Source organism: the organism of the source record quoted next, unplaced genomic scaffold (assembly GCF_019419815.1).
Source record: "Pyrus x bretschneideri cultivar Hongxiangsu unplaced genomic scaffold, Pyrus_bretschneideri_v1 Contig21, whole genome shotgun sequence".
Taxonomy (NCBI): Eukaryota; Viridiplantae; Streptophyta; class Magnoliopsida; order Rosales; family Rosaceae; genus Pyrus; species Pyrus x bretschneideri.
The window spans coordinates 3437946-3459743 of record NW_025999513.1 but is presented as its reverse complement, the minus strand read 5'-3'; the positions used below and the strand labels follow the sequence as shown (position 1 = coordinate 3459743).

General features: G+C 35.1%; 2 protein-coding genes across 10 annotated transcripts; both read left to right on the top strand.

Annotated features, from left to right (window-relative positions):
• Nucleotides 1-3228: 3228 nt before the first annotated feature.
• Nucleotides 3229-10453, top strand: LOC125477339 (primary amine oxidase 2-like). The gene is made up of 4 exons (XM_048584337.1): nt 3229-4065; nt 8865-9249; nt 9630-9743; nt 9915-10453. The coding sequence occupies exons 1-4, from the start codon at nt 3284-3286 to the stop codon at nt 10269-10271; spliced, it is 1638 nt and encodes a 545-aa protein (XP_048440294.1). The 5' UTR covers nt 3229-3283; the 3' UTR covers nt 10272-10453.
• An 8173-nt stretch (nt 10454-18626) lies between these two features.
• On the top strand, nt 18627-21798 carry LOC103956627 (exosome complex component RRP41 homolog). 9 transcript variants are annotated; one of them, XM_048584349.1, is made up of 9 exons: nt 18645-19296; nt 19395-19768; nt 19891-20160; nt 20243-20279; nt 20797-20913; nt 21016-21101; nt 21232-21321; nt 21401-21460; nt 21575-21644. In XM_048584349.1, exons 3-8 carry the CDS (start codon nt 20119-20121, stop codon nt 21446-21448), a joined length of 420 nt encoding a protein of 139 aa, XP_048440306.1. In that variant the 5' UTR covers nt 18645-19296; nt 19395-19768; nt 19891-20118; the 3' UTR covers nt 21449-21460; nt 21575-21644. The 9 variants fall into 9 exon arrangements, 8 of the variants coding, with proteins under 8 accessions (XP_048440308.1, XP_048440307.1, XP_048440305.1 ...); XM_048584348.1 differs by having other exon boundaries at nt 18641-19296; nt 19891-20279; nt 21636-21798; XM_048584347.1 differs by having other exon boundaries at nt 18641-19296; nt 19891-20279; nt 21597-21644.

The window sequence follows — 21798 nt, the reverse complement described above, 5'->3', positions numbered from 1 at the left end:
AAATCATAACATGCATATGATGTGTAAAAAGTACGAGTAAATTATAATCAAAATCTAAAACTAAATTAAATTAGTGTGAGAGTACGTAGTGTGATCAACTCTTATTAAAATGCATACAATGTCATAGAATAGATAAAAGTGTAACAGAAAAAAGAATGTTCTCATTCTGGGTATGAAGAATATTTTACACTTAACAGGAAATAAATTTCCTATATTAATTGAAGCGGATGTCAGAACCACTAGTGATCAATAGCTAGCCATATAATTCACTTACTAAGTCCTGGAGGGATGTAAAACATAGAGTGTGAGCAGGCAAAAATAAGGATGCACTAAAACATTTTCTTTTCTCAAAATAGTAACCTCCTGTTATAAATGCATATAGTTTCCAAAATCATACTTTGTAAGTATGAAAACCAAAGTGTATAGTGTAAAAGCAATTATACTAAGGGTACAGATAAATCACAAGTATCTCAACAATGTACCACAATATGTTTATTAAAATGCAAAGACACAAATCTATGCAAAAAGTAGGTACATGAAGAGGTTGTGTGTAATAATTTATGCTTGAGCTAGTCTTCATAACATGAAGCCGACGATAAGCACATCACATATGAGTCCTAGATGCAAGAGCAACTAGTACTGGCTTACACCAACAATGAATCAAAAGTGAGCGTAATGGTGCAATGTGAACATACACGTAAAATTGGTCTTGACCCAAGAAAGTACTACAGTAATAGTGCAATGTAAAATAATTCATAATAATATTCTCCATACGGGTTTGTCGTCATGCCAATCTCCATTTTCGTCGAATAGGCCATGTAACCATTTCTTTGTTGCCTTCAATTCGCCTTTTGGTGAAAATATTTATTGTTTTGATCACCTAAATGTAATCAATTCTCTCGGAATCGTTACCTCCAAAAGGCTTCCTCTTGAGCAAGTAAATAGTGGAGTTGCTTCTATAATTCTTTCCGTCGGGCAATGGTGGTATCGTTGAAAGGCTGGCCAAAGAGACTATTCAACTTATCCTCACTTGCTACAATATTGCTAGGGAGTCTTCGATGTCCACGGTTCACCCAATTGATCAATTGAACTCGAGTGGCCTTTATTTTTTCCGTAACTAGAAACATCGGCGAGCCTTCAAATTCAGCAGCTCACCCCAATTGTACAGCCTTTGTACATACTTCCCTTGCCGTCTAAGCTTCCTCATAACAGAAAGATTTTTTGTACTTTAATATGCACTTTGCCTCCCAATCAAGTAACAACGGGATATGATCTGAGGAGTTTGGCTTGAGGTGAAAAACCGAAGCATTTGGAAATAAATTTATCCACTCCTGGTTGACAAGAACCCGATTAAGTCTAACCCTTATGCCTCATCCACGTGTTGTTTCCCATGTAAACTTGTTTCCTTTATACCCTAAGTCAATCAATTGACACACATTCATTGCATTGCAGAAACCCTGCATTTGTCGCTCATTACGCAGGTCTCCCCCTTCTTGCTTGTCGGCTTTTAGAATTTCATTAAAATCCCCTAAACAACACCACGGCAAGTTTGCATTTGCCTTGAGTTGTTCGAGCAAAGTCCACGACTTGTGTCTTTTCGCTTCATTAGGATATTCATAAAAACAAGTAATCCTTCAATGTCTTGCATCCCTCAAACCACCAACCTCCAAATTGATATGGTTAGAAGAATAGGTTTGTAAGGACATGCTAACCTCATTTTTCCACATCACACAGAGTCTTCCAAACCTTCCTCTACTCGAGACCGTAAAAAGAAAATCATATTGTAGCTGTATTTTCATCCTCTCCATGTATTGAACTGAGCTTTTCATTTCGCATAGGAAAAGCACAGTGGGAACTTTAGTGAGAACAAGTATCTTCAGAGAATGAATTGTCTGGAGGTTCCTAAGCCCTCTACAATTCCAACTAATGCAACTCATTGTTGTTGGCAGGGCCGATACTCGTCAGCCTTCACTGTTGTTGAATTTTCTGAAGCGTGAAAACATGTATGCCTCTTCGGCTCCGGTCTATCCCAACCTCCTTCGTTGTCTCAAAGCCTTCTCTTCCCCAATTCCAGTCCCAAACTTTGTCGTTAACGGTCCTCTTCCTTTGGTTAAATGACTTACCAAAGCTGGATTTTCAACTTTGGCATCCCATAGCAGAGAGTTTAATTCACGCCAAATCGAATGAATGAGTATTAGGAATAAAGCCAGCTGACTAGTAGGAAAGGAAGAAACGCATGAAGACACCCAATCACACACAGAGGAATGCACCAGAGGCCTTGGACCCAAATTCAAATGGGAGGAGAAATATACCGCTTGGGCAAATGGGCAATCACTAAACACATGTAGTGCTGACTCAAAAGACGAGCTACAAGGAATACAAATATTGTCCACTGCCACCTCTTTTTTCTCCAAATTAGCGCGAGTAGGTAGAATGTTGAGGCAAACCCTCCAAATTCACATTTTCACCCTAGCTACCAGGGAGATTAGCTTTCCATCGTAATTCTAGCTAGCTCAGTTTTTCAAAATATATAATGTTCTTAAAAAAGTGGGAATTCAGAACTTAATGTGGTGAGAATTCAAGACTAAAGCAAACAATTTTACATCTTGAAATCTTCCAAAAATTTCCAATAAAGATGACACTAGAGTTTCTAACATTATATCTTCAGTTTACATCCTTGCACTGAAGTTGAACCAATCGATTGCAATTAGTCATTTAACGAGAAATAAGATGTCTTATTCATAATTAATCAACTATTTGTTTACTTGTAAGACATTAAATCCATGGACTATAAACAAGAGAGACCACATTGTTTGACCTTATTCATGTACCCGTAAAATGACAATTCACACATGTAACCAACATTTAATGATTATTTGTTTACTTGTAAGACATTATATCCATGGACTATAAACAGGAGAGACCACATTGTTTGACCATATTCATGTACCCGTAAAATGACAATTGACACATGTAACCAACATTTAATGAGATAAATTTATTAATAGAATGATTTTCATACACTTTTTCTTTCTAGTCATTGGTTTAAATAAGACAAATAGATTAATGGTCAAGATAAAATATAAGTGGGTACTAATATGCTAAAAAGGGTGTGCGTTTATCATTTCTCACTTATTAATTGACATGTACATATTATTTGTCACATCATATAATTGTTAAAAAAATGTGATACCACTAGCAATTTCCTTTTAAAATATGACCAGAAACGGACTATTTATGGAGGCTTGATACGTTCGCTTATTTGATATGCACAAGGAAAGCCATGGCGGCTTCAACTATGAAACTAACGCTCTTCTTACTCCCTTTGTTCTTCACCTTCTCCCTAATAATCTCAAGCCACCACCCACTAGATCCCTTAACCCCATCTGAATTCAAAAAGGTCCGAACCATAGTGAAAAAATCATACCCATCTGGCCTCAAACACAACCTAACCTTTCAATACATAGGTTTAGACGAGCCAGACAAACCAGTCCTCCAATCATGGCTTTCATCAAAAACCAAATCAAATCCCCCTCCTCGACGAGCCTTTGTCATCGCACGCCTCCACAAAGAAACCCACGAGCTCGTGGTCGATTTATCCAATCGTTACATAATTTCCGATAAAGTTTACGGTGAAAATGATGGTTACCCTATGCTCACCAACGACGAACAAACAGCGGCAAGTGCACTTCCGTTTTCCTATCAACCATTTCTCGATTCGGTTAAGAAGAGGGAACTTAACTTGTCCGACGTTGTTTGTGCCACGTTTACAGTTGGGTGGTTTGGGGAGGAGCATAGTAGAAGAGCTATTAAAATTCTGTCTTTTTATAAAGAGGGCACGGCTAATCTGTACATGAGGCCCTTGGAGGGAGTATCTTTGTTGGTTGATCTTGATGAAATGAAAATAGTGGAGTATTATGACAGGTCTAGGCTTCCGATGCCGAAGGCTGAAGGAACGGAGTATCGGCTGTCAAAGCAGAAGCCGCCATTCGGTCCGCCGCTGAATGGTTTCGTTATCGAGCAACCGAACGGACCCGGGTTCAAAATCGACGGGCACAAAATAAGGTTAGCTTTACGTGAATTTACTTTAAGAGAAATGTGTGATCACAAGAAACTTCGCACAGAGGTTGATTATCTTCATTTCAACAAACCATTTTTATGTTTAACAGTTCCTCTTAATTCTGTTAGTACTTGTTCAATTCAGACTTGTGGCTGCAAAGAAACCCCAACTTATAAAGACGCAAAAAAGGTATATAAAAGAGAAAAACCTTGCATAAATTATTTTCATAAAAATAAAATAAAACACCCCAACTTATGATAATGAAGGTGGACCGGAAAATGAATATGAAAAATTAGTATTCGGTCTTTAGTATTTAATGTTCATTGATTAAGACCTTATTAGTTTTTAGATTTTGATCAAAGTTCCTATCATTAATATATTAATGAATTACATGTAAGTTACATAATTTTTATAATAAAAATTAGTAATTGATTTAGAGTTTTAATATTCACACCCTTATTAAACTACTAATTAATTTTCAATTCAAACATTTCTAAAATATAAAAAATAAAATTAGAGTAAGTTTGTACCCATTAAATTTTTATAAAAAAAAATTGATTTGTACCCATATTTAAATATACCAATTTGTTATATGAAAAATGTACCTCTTTTTAATATAAAATGTACCCATTTTTTTTTATTTTTATATAAAATGCATTTAATCTTTTCTCTAATCCATTTGTGAACTTATATGGGTACATTCTATTTCGTTGATTTGAGAATGTTTCTATGTCAAGTTTAATAAAAGAAATTTAATAATGTTATTAAGCCTAATATCTCTTTCTTTTTCTTTTTTTTTTTGAAAAATGTACCAATGATTTGGTACAATAATTTTTTAGTTAGTTTTTATGAATGTACCCATGTGTATATATGTGACATCCCACATCGCCCAGGGGGTGATCCTTATATGTATATCCCATCCCTACTTAGCACGAGGCCTTTTGGGAGCTCACTCGCTTCGGGTTCTATGGGAACTCCGAAGTTAAGCGAGTAGCGCGCGAGAGCACTCCCAGGATGGGTGACCTATCGGGAAGTTCTCGTGTGAGTTCCCAGAAACAAAACCGTGAGGGTGTGGTCGAAGCCCAAAGCGGACAATATCGTGCTACGGTGGTGGAGTGGGCCCGGGAAGTGATCCGGCCTAGGGGTGGTTCGGTATGGGATACCATACCAAAACTAATATCCCGAATCCCAAACCAAAATTTTTCGGGACGGAAATTTGAAGACCAATCCCAAACCAAATTTTCGGGAATCCCGAAATATTTTCGGGATTTTGGGACAAATCGGGAATCTCAAATTGAAATATGAAATTATGAATTGTTCTTCAAATATATAATTCAAGAACACATTCATGAACTAGGAATTTCATTTCATTCACACTACCATTTAATTGAACAATGGCATGCCTGACTGTTTTTATCATAGTCAAAATTCAAATTAATTAAACCCTTTTTCCAATCTGTTGAGAGACAAAAGAATCAAGCCTTCTGAAATCATCACCATGGCAGCATCAATAATAAAATCCGCATGAATATCAAACAGAACAAGAAAAATATGCAAGGTGTAGGGCATTCCAGGTTGCAGAGCATGAATTAGAAACTACTAGCATCAATTATAAAAGAATAATATATATATATGTATAAATATATATATATATATATATAATAATAATTAATATTATATATTTTCGGTTCGGTATGGGATTCCCGAAATATCGAGAAGCGAATCCCGAATCCCATACCGAAATTTTGGGACCGGCTTGCGATAGCATCCCGAAAATTTCGGGAATTTCGGTTTGAGAAATTTTTGGTTTGGGATCGGGATTTTTTCGGTTCGGTTCGGGATTTTCTGGAATTTTTTCTACCCCTAATCCGGCCCGGGCCGGGATGTGACAATATATATACACACACAAAATATATTGGAAAGTATAATTTATTTTTAATCCCATAAATTATGAGGTTTTATTTTAAATCTCATTAATATAAATAACTACAAATTTCATTTTTAAGTTAAGAATATAATAACCTATATAGAAATACATTATTACATTACTATTCGGAATTTTGATAAAAAACTAAAGACCAGGAAGATTTGAATCAAAGAACATTGATAATTAAGGACCACATTCAAAGTGTCCTAAATATATAGGCCAGTTAGCCTCAATTAATTAAGTGTTGGGTTTGCTTTTAGAAAACCGACAAAAAGAACAATCTCTCTGGACAATGTAGAAGCGACAATTTATTTGAAAGTATTTTTAAAATAACTAAAAATGTTTTTAGATAAAATATTTTTGGGTTTTAAAACTTGGCAAAATGCACTTCAAGCGTTTTTGCAATATTCACTTGCATTTTTGTTAATTGATACAAAAAATATTTTCATCAAAAACACTTTCAATTATTTTAAAATCATTATTCTTGACTTTAGTTGACTAGTTGGTTTGTCCCCCAGAATTTTCATATGACAACAAACTTGAACGATAAATATTCCACAAATTAGGCGTAGAATTGTAATTAGACATTACAAATTCATATTTGCAACCTTGAGTCTTGACTATGTAATCACAGGACAAATGTCGGCAATGACCTGGCTAATGTACAATAGTGGAGCCATGAATTATTTGGTGGGTGGGCTAAACTAAAATTATTACGAGGAGATCAAATGGTTAAATTTTTTTATTACTTACATAAAGTAACACAATAACAAGCCTGAAAGTAATAATTTAAAGTAAGAAATTTAACTATGAATAAAACAAGTTTCAACTAGATTTAACAAAGAAAACATTTAAAGTTGCAACTTATAGTAGAAAGATACATACATCATCAATCTTGTCATAACAATTTAACAAATAAATGAAAAAGTACCTATTCAAGTTAATGGAATTGAAATCCTTTGTTATTTATTCTGAATCAATCTTTTCGGCAAACTCTTTTTCAATGTACACAACCATTGAATATGCTAAAAATTCATTCTCTATCTTGTTGCGAAGTCTTGTTTTAAAGTACCATTGTACGAACTCTTAAACTCTTAAAATTAAAGCAATAAACAAATAAAATCATCAAGACATAAGAATAAAATGGTCATAAACTTACCTATTGATGAGAAAAATCAATAAACTTTCTCATCGGGATAAAGGCTTTCTGAAAAGTGAAAAATTGTCAATGTTGTACCCCAAAAGTCAAAAAATAAAAAATAAACTATTCCTATGAAACCTAAAATAATAAAATATTAAATCTATTTTTTAAAATCGGATGACTACTCCTCCTAGGAAACCTAAACTAATCACTATAGACTACTCCCTATAGACTAATAAAATAAAAAGACTTATTGAGACCTGTGTGTCATCGTGTGTGGTATTTGAAATATAATAATAATAAATATTGATTGAAGTAAATAATTTATGTAATATTTTTTAATTCTTACTTTTTCTATAAGTAATCATATTTTGCAAAACTTTTACTTATTGGATGGACTATAACAATTAAAAATAATATAATAGTCTAAATTATCAGTATTTTTTACTTTAAACGACTAAAATTCTCCCTACGCTAGAACCCACCCTTAACTGTTACTGCCTCCGCCTTTGCTAGTGTATACGTGTATTGTACATCTTTGTCAACTGGTGACTCCTTGTCCTAATGGACTTAAAGATTGAAGCTCATTGTCTTGTTATGGTGCCGCATGGTATTGAATTGTTGATTTAAAAATATGGAATTATTGACTCGAAAATAAGGAAAACGATGGATCCATCTGGATCACTATGGTTATATATTAATGAGTAATATTAGGGAGATTAAATTTTTTAAACCAAATTTATAAATTAAATGATGTGGTTGGAGATGGTTGGATTATTAATTAAGTATCGATTAACGTGCTTGTTCTTATTTGTGACACATCATTTAGTTTGCAAGTTGATTTAAAAAATTTAGTCTTCTTAATATTACTCTATATTAATGCATAAAGGATGGGACATGGATCCTCTCCAGATCCATGCATCCTAATCCTAGGAATCCACCAATCCGGGCCATTGAAATTTGATCCAACGGCTAAAGTTATTATAACTTTTAAAATGAACCCCTGTTTATAGCCGTTGGGTCAAATTTAAATGACCTAAATTGGTAGATCCCTAAGATTAGGATGCATAGATCCGGAGAGGATCCATGTCCTAAAGATGGATCCATCTGGACCATTATGGTGCCTCTAGGTTAAGCTTCACCAGTGCTTGATTTTCCCCCCTTCCTACGCAAGGCTTAAAATTTAGAAATTGGAGTATTGATCTGAACTTGACCCAACTGAAATTTTGGTTCATAATTTAAAAATTTATAAGTATTTGTCTCTAAATTTGTCACAATGTGGAGTTTTAGTTCTTTTGCATAACACTGTTCAAATTTTTGTCTAAAATAAAGGATTACAAGGGGGAAAAAAAAGAGATGAAAATTTTAACGGAGTTATAAAAAAAAAACAAATCATTGATCTATATTGTGACAAGCTTAGAGACCATGACTCAAAAATTTTTAGTTTATACACCAAACTCTAATTGAATCAAAATTCAGAAGCCAATACTCTATTTTTCTCATCAGAATGTAATCGCAACAGCCAACACTAACAATAATTTTTTTGCATTTTAAAACATAAAAAGTAAAACAAAAAGCAAAGAACATGGAGGTGGAGACTATACTATTAATTTTTAGTTGTGGAGCCAAAATTCATGTTGGTTTAAGGCTTAGCTTTAACTTACCTTCTATTCATTATGTTGTTTGTCTACAATCACTCATTAATTTTCTGATTTATAAGTCCAATATTCATACAGCTGGGCTAATTGGGATTTCCATTTGGGATTTAATGTTCGAGCTGGTCCAATAATTTCGTTGGCATCAATCTACGATCTAGAAAACGCTACATATCGTCAAGTATTATACAGAGCGTTCGTATCCGAGCTTTTTGTGCCGTACATGGACCCAACTGAAGAATGGTACTACAAGACCTTCTTTGATGCCGGTGAATATGGTTTTGGTCAACTGGCTATGCCACTTGAGCCCTTGACTGATTGCCCTGCCAATGCTGAGTTCTTGGATGCATACTATGCTGGGGAGGATGGTACTCCTGTTAAAATATCTAATGCTTTTTGCATATTTGAGCAACAGTTTGGAAGTGTCATGTGGCGTCACACTGAATATGCAATTCATGGAGAACTGGTAGGGCATCAAATTGATTTTTAACTACAAGTTGAACAAGTCCTTTTTTGTATTTCTTATAGTTGTTCATTTATTATGGTTGATTGTTAATTAAACATATCAATTGTCGCGTTACGTCATGCCATTAGCCGATGCAACATGCATGGTTTGAATGTGTGGTCCATTCTAGCATTTTCTTAACATGTGGAGAAAAAATTTGAGTCAAAACTTTTCCTACCACGTTGCAGGTTGGGTGACACACACTATCTAGTTAAAATATAATATTTGTTACAAGTTCTTAATTCTGATTCAAATTATATTACACATTTTATGCCTGAATTTTCAACCGACGTTGTTTGCCACTGTGTTGTATTCTAACATGACAGATCTTGGTTTTACAGATAACGGAGGTTAGGCCAGAACTGAGCTTGATAGTGAGGATGGTCGCAACTGTTGGCAACTACGATTACATACTCGACTGGGAATTTAAGCCAAGCGGCTCCATCAAAATTGGGGTATGATAATTGATAAAGATGGATAGTATTTTAATTTGTTTGCCATCGATCGGCATAAGATTTTACATTCATTTTTTGTAATAATTCAGAGAAAAAGTAGACATGGAGGAGTGAATAAATTGTCATTAGGTGTTTCTGCGTTGCAGCTAAACCATTTTCTTTTTCAAACAGGTAGGCTTAACAGGAATACTAGAAGTGAAGGCTGCGGATTACACTCACACTAGTCAAATAAAGGAGGATGCTTATGGTACATTGCTAGCAGATTATACAATTGGGGTGTACCACGACCATTTCTTGACCTATTACCTTGATCTTGATGTGGATGGTGAAGCCAACTCCTTTGTCAAAAACAATTTGGTGACCAAAAGAGTGACAGACAAGAACTCACCTAGAAAGAGCTATTGGACAGTTGAAAGTGAGACAGCTAAAACCGAATCGGATGCAAAAATTCAGTTGGGTTTGAAGGCATCGGAGCTGGTTGTGGTAAACCCTAACAAGAAGACCAAACCTGGAAACAGCATCGGTTAGCGTCTAATTCCAGGGTCAATATCAAAAGCACTTTTAAACGACGATGATTACCCACAAATCCGAGGTGCATTTACCAATTACAATGTATGGGTCACACCTTATAACAAGTCTGAAAAATGGGCTGGAGGACTATATGCTGATCGGAGCCATGGAGAAGAAACACTGGCTACTTGGAGCCTCAGGTATATTTAAACAATTAATATTATTTAATTATAGATACTGTTAAGCATATCAAAAATTTAAATCAAATTCGTAAACCAAATGAGGTGTATGTGTGAGTAACAATTTTAGACATATGTTTGTGTAAATTTCTTTTGTTCTAAATTATGTGAAAATGTGCAGAAATCGAGAGATTGAAAATAAGGACATAGTGTTATGGTACACCGTGGGGTTTCATCATGTTCCTTGCCAAGAAGATTTTCCAATTATGCCAACATTAAGCGGTGGATTTGAGCTTCGGCCTACAAATTTCTTTGAGAGCAATCCTGTGCTTAAAACGAAACCTCCAAGTTCTAAGCATGTTAACTCCACAAAACAACCCTAATTTCAGTAGTTTTCGTTTTCTTTTTCCCCTACTAAGACTTTGTAATGTGTCAGTACCCAACAAAGATGTTAAATTTACTGTAATTTACCCCTTTTTTTATTTTGTATAACTAAGGGAAATATTATTTTAATATATCCTCAAGTGGATTCATGATCTTTTGTTTGGATAGCTTCTAGGATGTCAAACAATACAAGGACAACAGATTCAAAGCATACAACTATTGAGAATGGTAAAAAGAGATGGGCTTCAAAACTTGCGTATCACTAGCTTGCAGCTTATAGAGAAATGGTTGATCAGACCCTATATAATTTGCATCTAATTTGGTACCCTAGATTCAAGGATTGTTCTCGAGTGTGAATCATATTCTAATTATGGAATTTCAAACTTCTATAATTGAGATGCCATAAAAAAAGTAAGAGTAAAATTCAATATCATAATAAAAGTCTAAAACCCATAATACACTCAGTAGTAAAAATAAACCCTTGCTCGATAAAATACGATTTGTGGCGCAAAAGGTATTTGAGCAACGAAATTTTAATACTCGTTGCGCAAAGTATATAAAGAAATAAATAGAATAAAAATTTTGCACAACAAAAGCTATATATTTCGTCTCGTAGAGTCAATGTATTTTCTTTTTTATATTTTAAATTGTAAAAGGAAATTATTTTTTGCACACCCTGACCGGAGTCAAGGCATGTTCGCCGTCACCCGAACCAAAATGTGAATAATGTAAAAATTTAAATAGATTAAAATCGAAACTAGAACTTATTTCAACTACTAAAGTGAGTGCGCAGTAGTGGGTAGAACCCATAAAATACAAATGTTCAGAGCATAGATGATAAATAGTGCAGTTGAAACTAGAAAAGTACTTAATACACAATGCGATAAGTTCCTACGTTTAAATAGGAATATGTCAGAGTCGTCGCTAATCCTCGCACGCCACATAGGTCAGCTATCTAGGACCTAGAGGGGCGAAAAACAGAAGGGTGAGTGGGCACAAAAATAAAGATTTATAAAATTCATTTATTTTCTGAACATACTAACCCCTCGTTGTAAAACATGTATAGTTTCTAGAAAATGATACTACGTATAGGTATGAAATCAAATGCAAAGCAATAGTAAATCTAGAAGCATGCCACATCACAATCTCAATAGCAATATAAATATATCATGTGCTCAACAATCTATACTAGCAAGCAAGTTAGAGTTGCCTAATGTGACCTATACGACTGCACCTATTGCTCATTAATCTATGCTAGTACACGAGTCAGAGTCGCCTAACGCGACATGTACAACAGGACTAGGTGTAATAATATACGCTCTAGTGTTACAATCATGTGAAGACTAGCGCTATTCGTTGTCACATATGAGTCGAAATTGCCTATTGCAATTTGTACAACAGGACTAGCACCTACTTGGATCCAAGGCGAGCGTGCAGTGCTAATGTGAACAACATGTGAAAGACTAGCCTGGCCCTGGGCTGAGCACTAACACTTGGGTGTAGCAATGATGAGTAGACTATATGAATGTAAGCATGGCATAATGATTCAACAACCTCAAAAAACATAATAACCTTACCTGGACCTACCTGTGCATCCCGTAATTATTTTAGCATTTCACAACAGTACAACATTTATGAGTAGGTAAAATGCATATGATTATGCCATGACCATATATAAATCACAACCACATAATAGCATTTTAAAATTAATAAAACATGGCATAAAATGCATAAATCAATTTAAAAGCATTTGTGGAAACTATAAAAAGTGTGTGTGTGTGTGTGTGTGTGTGTGTGTGTGTGTGTGTGTACACATATTGCTTAAGGGGAGGGATCCTCATTTTTCTAAAAAAATGGGAACACGCTGAAATTGTGTGGTTGAGATTGTGTGGCTTGTGTTTTAATCTTAATCACACAATTTCAATAAAAGCCATCTAACGGTGGGGAGCGTGTCCCCATTTTTTTGAAAAAATGGGGATCCCTCCCCTTAAGCAATCTGTACACACACACACACACACACACACACACACACACACACACACACACACACACACACACAAAAACAAAAATGCCCACTCACTGACATGTCGATGGATCGTAGTCCCCTAGTCTTGCTTGTCCTCGTACGTCCTCAGGGTAAGTCTTTCCTATATGTGAAACAACTAATACTAATTAGTTAATAAAGACATACACTAAAAGCTAGGAATAACTCCCTATGGTTTGCTCAAACGGAAGATTTAAATATACGAAAATGTTTTACTCGAAGTCACTGACCTACACGTGTCAACCACTCGCCGGCCGGAGGCCAGACAAGCCCTCACGCACCGCCTAACCCACGGCCACGTGCAGGCACGCGCCTGACAGAACCCTAATAGATGTTAGGAATATTTCGTTAAATAGTAACGGCGTTACCTGACGCCGTTAGAATATTCCGTCAAGTCTGATGAAATATTCGTCGTCTTCTCTGGTGGGTTGTCATCATCCGCCGCCGCTGGCCGCAATTTGGTTTCGTCAGAAACTAGGGATTTTTCGCCGGTTTTGTAGAAAAATTTCAAACCTTTATAACTTCTTCATTTCTCAACCATTTTTCATGAAAATTATATAGATTTGAAGCTTGTGACAAGGAGAACATTATTTTACCTCTTAAAAGTCCAAAAGGTAGACGGAAGAGGACTGAAAATGCCTCAAAAGCTTTTGGCCCTAAGCTCGACTCCTCGAAAACATGTTTTCTCATGTCAACTTCACTCCAAAGTTTGTCTAGGAACTCCAAGGAGTTGGCTAGATGCTTCCACAACCTTCAAAACATTGAAACTCGGCCAGGATCATATCGATGCAAACTCGTCCGAGTCGAAGGTTTCGAGTTGCTCTGCGTTGACCACTTAAAACTCAACGAACTTGTGATCGGTTGGTACAGTTGTGATTGTGGTGACGAAAGGAACACGATGGTAGTGTTTTTAGGTTCGATTTATGAAGACTTGGTGTTCTTCTTCTTTGTTACAGAGAAGGAGGGAGTACGGGTTAGAGAGAGAGATGAGAGAGAGTGTGATGTGTTTTCTGATTGGCTGAGCAGAGAGAGATGATGATTAATTGGGTGAAAGAAAGTGGGAAGCAAAATAATTGGTGGTGAGGGATTTGGGGGCACGAGTCATATTTTTAAAAGGAGAAGGGGATAAGATTTTTAGATTTTACATAGTAAATGTATGCAAGAAAATTCGTCTCCCTATCAAGAACAATGTTCCCAACACTAATAGATTAGCGCACACACGTGTACAACTCTACCCGTTGTTAATGTACTTTACCTGCGCTCAACTTTATCTTTACAAATCTGATTCGGGTCCAACTCACGCTCACGCGTTCGTAACAACGATTATTATTTAATTATGATAGCAGGAAAAATAATTTAAAGCAGCATAATCACATCCATGTCACTTTGCCAACAACAGCATAAATGTCATTTACACACTTAGGGAGAAATTACATAAAAATTAGGAACAGATCATCACAACCTACCCCCTTATGAAAATTTTGTCCCTGAAATTTCAACACTACTGAAAATCAATCTAAGAACAAATGTGGTTACAAATCTTGCATTCACTCTTCTATCTCCCAAGTAGCTTCCTCAACTGAGTGGTTCCTCCACAAGACTTTCACCATACGAACGGTCTTGTTCCTGAGAACTTTATCCTTCCAATCAAGAATCTTCACTAGGACTTTGTCATAAGCCAAATCCAAATTAATCTCTAACGGTTGAGGAGGAATCATATATGACAGATTATTACTTAATGATGTGGTTGTTGATGATTGGATTATTACTTAAGTGTTGCTTAACGTACTTATTTCCTATGAGTAATGCTATGGAGACTAAACTTATAGACTAAAATTGCAAACTAAATGATGTGTCACTAATAAGAAATGAGCACATTTATCAATGTTTAAGTAATAATCTAATCATCAACTTCCATGTCATTTAGTTTACAAAACTTAGTCTATAAATTTAGTCTTCCTAGCATTACTCATTTTCTACTGGTGACACATCATTTGATTTGTGAGTTTAAAATTTTGGCTTACCTAGCATTACCCTTTACTTTTTGACATGATATTTGAATATTAGAAGATGTCGGTAAGTTATCTGGAAATTATTTGTTAGGTTATATTATTTTACGAGTTGTTTGTAAGACCATGGCAATATGAGCTACGACATGTTTACAAAAGAAAAAAAAATTGTGGTAATAGTTTGCCAAAACTACAGTCTTGTTGTAGAATGAGGAAGTAATTATTTTGATAATCCCTCTTCTTGTTGCAAGTAGTTTATTTGAGATTTCCAAGCTTAGTGAAAATGGTACGTCACATCTACACACAAAATCACTCTGATCCAAATGTCATATGCTTTGTTTTGCTATAGCATGTCAACAAACTATTCAATCTTATGCAACAATTTGTGGGTATCATTAACGAGATCAAATCTTTTGTATTCAAAATTTTTTGTGATCTTTCTGTAACCTATTTCATTGTTGACTCTTGACCATTCATTTAAACCTTATTTTAATAGTTAAATAGGTCACTGAAAGGTCACAAAGAGTTTTAAGTACAAAAGATTTGAACTCTTAGTTAAGGGGGTCCAAGAGAGTCCACCAGTGTCGTAAGGTTGGCAATAGAATGATGTGTGAAAGACCAAATAAAAAGTAACAAAAGAAAAAGAAGAACAAGATAAAAACTTATGTGCCCACATAATTACTATGGTGGAGGAGAGCATAGGAGAGAGGCTCTATATTGAGAAGTGGTGGCGTTCTATTTGATGCAGGCCAGCTATGAATACTAAGGAAATCATTCTTGTTACTTGCAGTGTGTTTTGGTTTGGGGGTGATGATGGATTCGGCCAAACTCTTGTTTTAGAAAGGTTATGATGACCTCAAAGGCCTCAAGCTCCAACTCTGAGGTCCCCGGGATAATATTGTGTTCCCCTAATCTTTTACTTGCTTCCTTCTCCCTCTTCAAGACCTGTAAAAATAATTGCACTGGCCTAAGCTTTGTCACCCAACAAATCATATGACATGATTTTAAAGATTTCTTATTTGCTTGCCTTGCTGCACATAAAATGATGTCTCATCTTCATTTCCCATAATGATTCAAGTCATGACTTTGCTTTGTTATATTATGTGTACCTTTTTCATTTCTAGTCAAGTTTGAACTTAAATGTTGACGATTGGATCAAATTTGCATCGGAAAGTTAAAACTCATATATAACTTTTGAGTTAAACTAAATGTTATATATCTGTTTTTTTAAGTAATTAGAGTTATATTTAAAATTTCCAAAAATTATTTGAGTGTAAAGGTGAATGTCATGCAAAGAGAAAAACTTCATTCCAACAGAAAAAATTTAACATTTGAGTCACATGTAAAATTTAAAATTTATAATCAAGTGCATGAGGAGAAAATAAGAAACTCAAACCCATGTACCACCACATTTGAACTCAAATATAAAAAATATAGTGTAATGATTTCAACTATTGCATTTGATCATTTCATTGAGGAGAAATATAAAACAAGAAAGATGCACTTTGTGAAATATTTATGATTTTTTTTTTTAATCAAAGAAGATCTCAGGAACGGTTCGATATGCATGACTACATTTTTCTAACAATTCAGAGTTAAACCAGGTATTGTTTAGTAATTTCAAAAATCTAATATTGATTCGTTTGTTATTGCTTAAAATGAGGTTGGGGTTTTTGAAGAACTTTTTCTTTAGGGAGTTGTAAAGTCTGGGAATTGATTTAGAAGTATGTTTCTACTACTCATCAGATTCGTAGCTAGATGAGGATAGGAGAGAAATTTGGGAACCATAAAGCTAGATGGGAATATATACCCTATAACTCTTCCAAATGGGAATGGAAGAGAAGAGCAAGTCAAACGTCGCAGTGAGTATATAAACTTAAGAATTATCCTTTTAGGAAAACCAAGACGAGCAAGATGAAGGAACCTACGCTACCAAATATTTTAGGAGAACCAAGAAGAGCAAGATGATTTTTTTTTTATAGTTACTTGCTCAAATTTATGTATTTTGCAGTATTTTATTGTTAAGTTTAGATACATTTGTTTATTATTTTTAGCGTAATTTTTTTAGACCCAACAATACTCTTTCTACACCTAGCTAAAAAAATACAAACTCTCTGTAATTTCTATATTACCCCTTATACTAAATAAAATAAGAAAATGAAAATTAAATATCTTTCTACACCCATTCAACCGAGATAGCACCCACATGCAGCACCACCACTCAACCACCACTTCAGACCTCCCTTTTCTTTCTCCTGCATATAGAATTTAGGCGGGATTGCTAAATCAACCATCGCCTTCAACAACCCGACCCAACACAAAATCCATTTGACTCCATTTTGGACTTCTGCAACAAGTCGCTTATGGAGTCGACGATGCAACTTAGTTTTGCCTCTTAACAGCAAGGCCCTATCACGCGCAAGAGAAGAAGGAAAGATTCACTGGACGTTTGGTGGAGTATCCACCGCAAAGAATTGGTGGGTGTGGGAGAGGTGGGGGGAACACACTGATAATATCAGGAAACAAATATTCGGTAGGAAGACAGACCCAACAAATACAGGAGGAGCCAGCGGAGGGCGAGAGAACAGTCGGGAAATGGGTATGATGAGCTCTTCTTTTTCCAGTTTATTTACGTTTATAATTTATGAGGGTAAACTAAAGAGTTTAGGTAACAAAATATTAAAGTTGGGTTTAGAGAGAGGAAAACTTGTCCAAATAAAATTTCTCTTATTTTTAATATACCACAAAATTAAGAGTGTTATTAGACCCACCACTTCAGTGTCTTACTTTTTCATCCACATGATAATCTCACTCACTATAAAAAAATAAAAAAAGTAAAATATTATTTTCCCACACCCGTTATTTCCAAAATAACCGTAATATATATTTTTTAAATAACTCTAATACATCTTTGAATAATATTTATAAATAAATATATATAAAAAAAAAGATGAAAGAAAATGCAAGACCTAAGACCTTTACATTCATCATATTCTTCAAACCACGCGTGTCCTTCAAATCATGGCATCCATTTCATAATATCTTTTCCTACTAATCCCAAATCTGCCACCTTGATCTCTCTCAAGATCCCCACCCTCTATTTTCACCGAGTTCCATATCTATGGCAGAATATTCCCGACAAACCCTAGTACTTACACCTATCGCCGCCCCACAGAGACCCGTTTACCCAAATCACTCTTCTTCCTGCTTTTCTGTCAAAGCCCCAGATCTCACCCTCAAGTCTCTTTTGCCTCCATTCAAGTTTCTCGCCCTTGTCTAGCACACACCCATTCCTTCCTCCAACCTTTTCGTCAATTCTAGCCCAAATCTTTCCTGGCCTCTCTCCACCAAAGGTACCACATCCAACCCACCATTATTTATTTATTATTTTAAATTATTGTTTTTTATTTTTCAAAATTTTAGTACTTAATTAAATAAGAGTTTAAGAATATTAACATGGGAGTCTTAACGAAATACTTTCGGTACTGTTTACTTTTAATGTTAAGAACATTTTTACTCTAAAAAGTCACTTCTAGTACTATTCACTTACAACCCATTTTTGCCATTTTGATTAAAACTCAAAGTTTTCAAGTTATTTTTATCAGTTTTCCTTGGTAACATTTCATTAAATGGTGGGGAGGGAAATAAGACATAGGGGTGGGAATATCAGTGCTCAAAATTAATTGAATGTATACATGAGTTTATAATATATATTATGAAAGAACAATAAACTTTATGTATGAAGATAAACTTTATCTGGATTTTTAAATTTTTAATCTTTGCATTGAAGGTTGGTAGGCAAGTATGTGTCACAGACTTGAGACAATGGAGATAAGCCTCGAATGGAAATTCCCGTAACAGATTAACATTATTGTGGGATATATTCTGCATTTGAGAGTCATTAGGAAGTGGGTTCCAATGATTTGGTTATTCCACCGTACCTGTTCATTGTAATCTTCATGGAGGAAGGTTTATGCTGTAATGGGTTTTCGTGATTAAAACAAAGATAAAAGATGATCCTTTCGTACAAGTGTAATAGTTGTTGATGGTGTTGATTGGATGGTGAAAACAAACTTAGCTTCTTCTCCATGAATTAACGTTCTTTATTTGAATTACTTCCTTTTGGTTAGTGAAGTGTTTTCCTTTTTTTATATTTTTTAAATTTACTTCCGTTTGGTTAGTGAAGTGTAGGCATGAACAATGATATAGAATAGCCATTTTGTTGCTGAAGCAAAGCTATTATGCAACAATTTAAGGAACTTTGCAGTTTGGTTGTTATGACGTTTAAATTTTAGACAGTGATTGCTTTAGCTACCATTTGTTTCTTGTTATCTATGGCATTTCCTAAGTTGGTTATTATGAAGTTCTAACAGATGGAGTACGTGAGCCCAGAAGGTCTTCGCTTGGATGGTCGGCGGCCCATGGAAGTATTTTTCCATCTCTCAATTTTCCGTTGTGTTGAATCATCACCAGTATAAAGTTTCAATTATTTTTATAAAATATATATTTTTTTCTGTGATCCCAGATGAGACAAATTCGAGGAGAGATTGGTGTTGTGGAAAAAGCCGATGGGTTCTAATTACTAAAACCTTGATTCTTCTTTTCTAATCCTTGTAATTTTTTTTTTAAAGCTGATCTTTCATATCAAATTTCAGTTCTGCTGTGTTTGAGATGGGAAACACCAAAGTCATTGCTGCAGGGTATGGCCCTCGAGAGGTTAGCTAATTCTTTTTTCTTCATTCTATAATTTCGAGCTAAAATTTTAATGAACTTGTGCGTGGTACTCATTATTATTTAAAATGTCTTGTCCAATTTTCAATTTAAATTCATTTTAGCTGTTAATATACTTTTGTTTTCTTGGTCCAAAATAGGAGCCAGCAGATGAATGACAAGGCACTGGTAATAGTTCATCTAATTCTCTGTGTATTAAATTTATCTGTGTTGTGGTGAATACGATAAACGGAACAGGCATGTATTATATTCGTAAATGTAATGTCGTTGGCCATTGTTAATAAGTTTAGGTGCGGTGTGAGTACACCATGGCAAATTTTAGTACTGGAGATCGCATGAGGAAACCAAAGGGTGTATTCTATTCTCTTTCATTTTCATACATACATGTTGGATCATCTTCAATTTACAATTTAACATCAGAGTGTTGTATCCATAACTAAATTAAACTATATAACTAAAATGTACATTTTTATGCTCTCAGACGATCCACAGAGATTTCTCTTGTTATTCGGCAAACCATGGAAGCATGCATTATGACACATTTAATGCCTCGGACTCAGGTTCCACTGATGCATCTTGGGAACTTTTCTTCCATGAATGTCTAGTTTGTTCTTTATTGAGCCTTGTATCCGTTTGTTGCAGATTGATATTTTTGCGCAAGTTCTCCAAGCAGATGGAGGTAAATCCTAGTGCCTCGTTGCAGTCATAGGTCCTATATGATAATGTACTTTCAGATTATGTAATAAATCAATGCTGCCCTGTTTCCTTCTATGTGTGTGTGCAATGTGCATATTTGGTCCTGTTTCATTCAATATATTTGTAGATCCAGGCTTATTTTCTGAAAATCCAAAGCCTCCTCTATTCATTTCATGTACGGGTACTATGAACCACTTGTATTTGAATTTAAAGTTGTTAGTTTGTGTTTTTTAACTACTATTGAGGTAAGTCGTGTTTGAGGGTCAAACTGCGCTGCAGGCAGTTCGTTAATAGTTATTGCTTTTGTTGCATGTTATTTAAATAGAATATATGATCGATAGTGTTCACAAAGTACCATGGTTGTCCCTGTTATCTGTGTTTCGGTTATAATGTTTAACTATTTTGCAAATACTACCAGATTTCAACAGGTTACTTCACTGTTTTACATAAAGAATTGAAAGATCTATCTGTGTGTTTGATTTTTATTTTATTTTTGTCAGGAACTAGATCAGCATGTATCAATGCTGCAACCGTGGCCCTTTCAGATGCTGGAATTCCAATGCGTGATCTTGTTACTTCTTGTAGTGCCGGTTACCTTAATAGCACACATCTACTTGGTAAATTTTTACGTTACTTTATGCTTGTGCAGCTTCTATAATGCCATTGTACTAGTATGATATTGTAATTCTCACGTGAGCTTATTGTCGCTGGCTTGTCAGATTTAAACTATGTAGAAGATAGTGCTGGAGGTGCTGATGTCACTTTAGGTATTATGCCGAAGTTGGACAAAATTACTCTTCTTCAGGTAATCTGTCGTATATGTTTCGCAATATATTCTCACAAGCTTAAGTTACAATTATATTGTTAGTTGGCATCTACAGTGTCTTCTCTAGCACCTTTTGTAAACCACTTATTCGTGATGATCTTTGATGCAGATGGATGCTAAATTACCATTGGATATTTTTGAAAATGTAGTGCAACTTGCAATTGAAGGCTGCAAGGCAGTTGCAACATATATTCGAGAAGTAAGCACCTTCTTGCTTTATTTTCCGCCCGTCCAGTGATAAGTTCTGCCTTGTCATGTGGCCTCTGTTTGAATGACAGGTATTACTAGAGAATACAAAGCAATTGGAGTATCGACGAGGCACTTAGTTTCAAATCATGGTAAGGCCATGTACATCGTTTGCTACTTGTTTTGAAAATTTGATACGTTTTAACAGTCACGGACAGTCACCCACTTACTCCGGTTTCGAAGTTTTATTTTCTATCCGCCTGTAGATTAATGGTTGTTCGTATGAAGTTGGAGGCGGCTGTAACATGAAGACGGTGTTTGATGGAGGAACTAGGCTTAAAAAATTAAGCACACTCGGTTGAAGTAACGAGAGAGCTGTTTTTAGATTCTGAAAATTGTATTTGTAACATCTACAACATGGGCTCTTCTTGTAAATGAACATCCTGACTACAAGATTTTATATCAAAGAAGATCCGTTTATTTCAAAGAA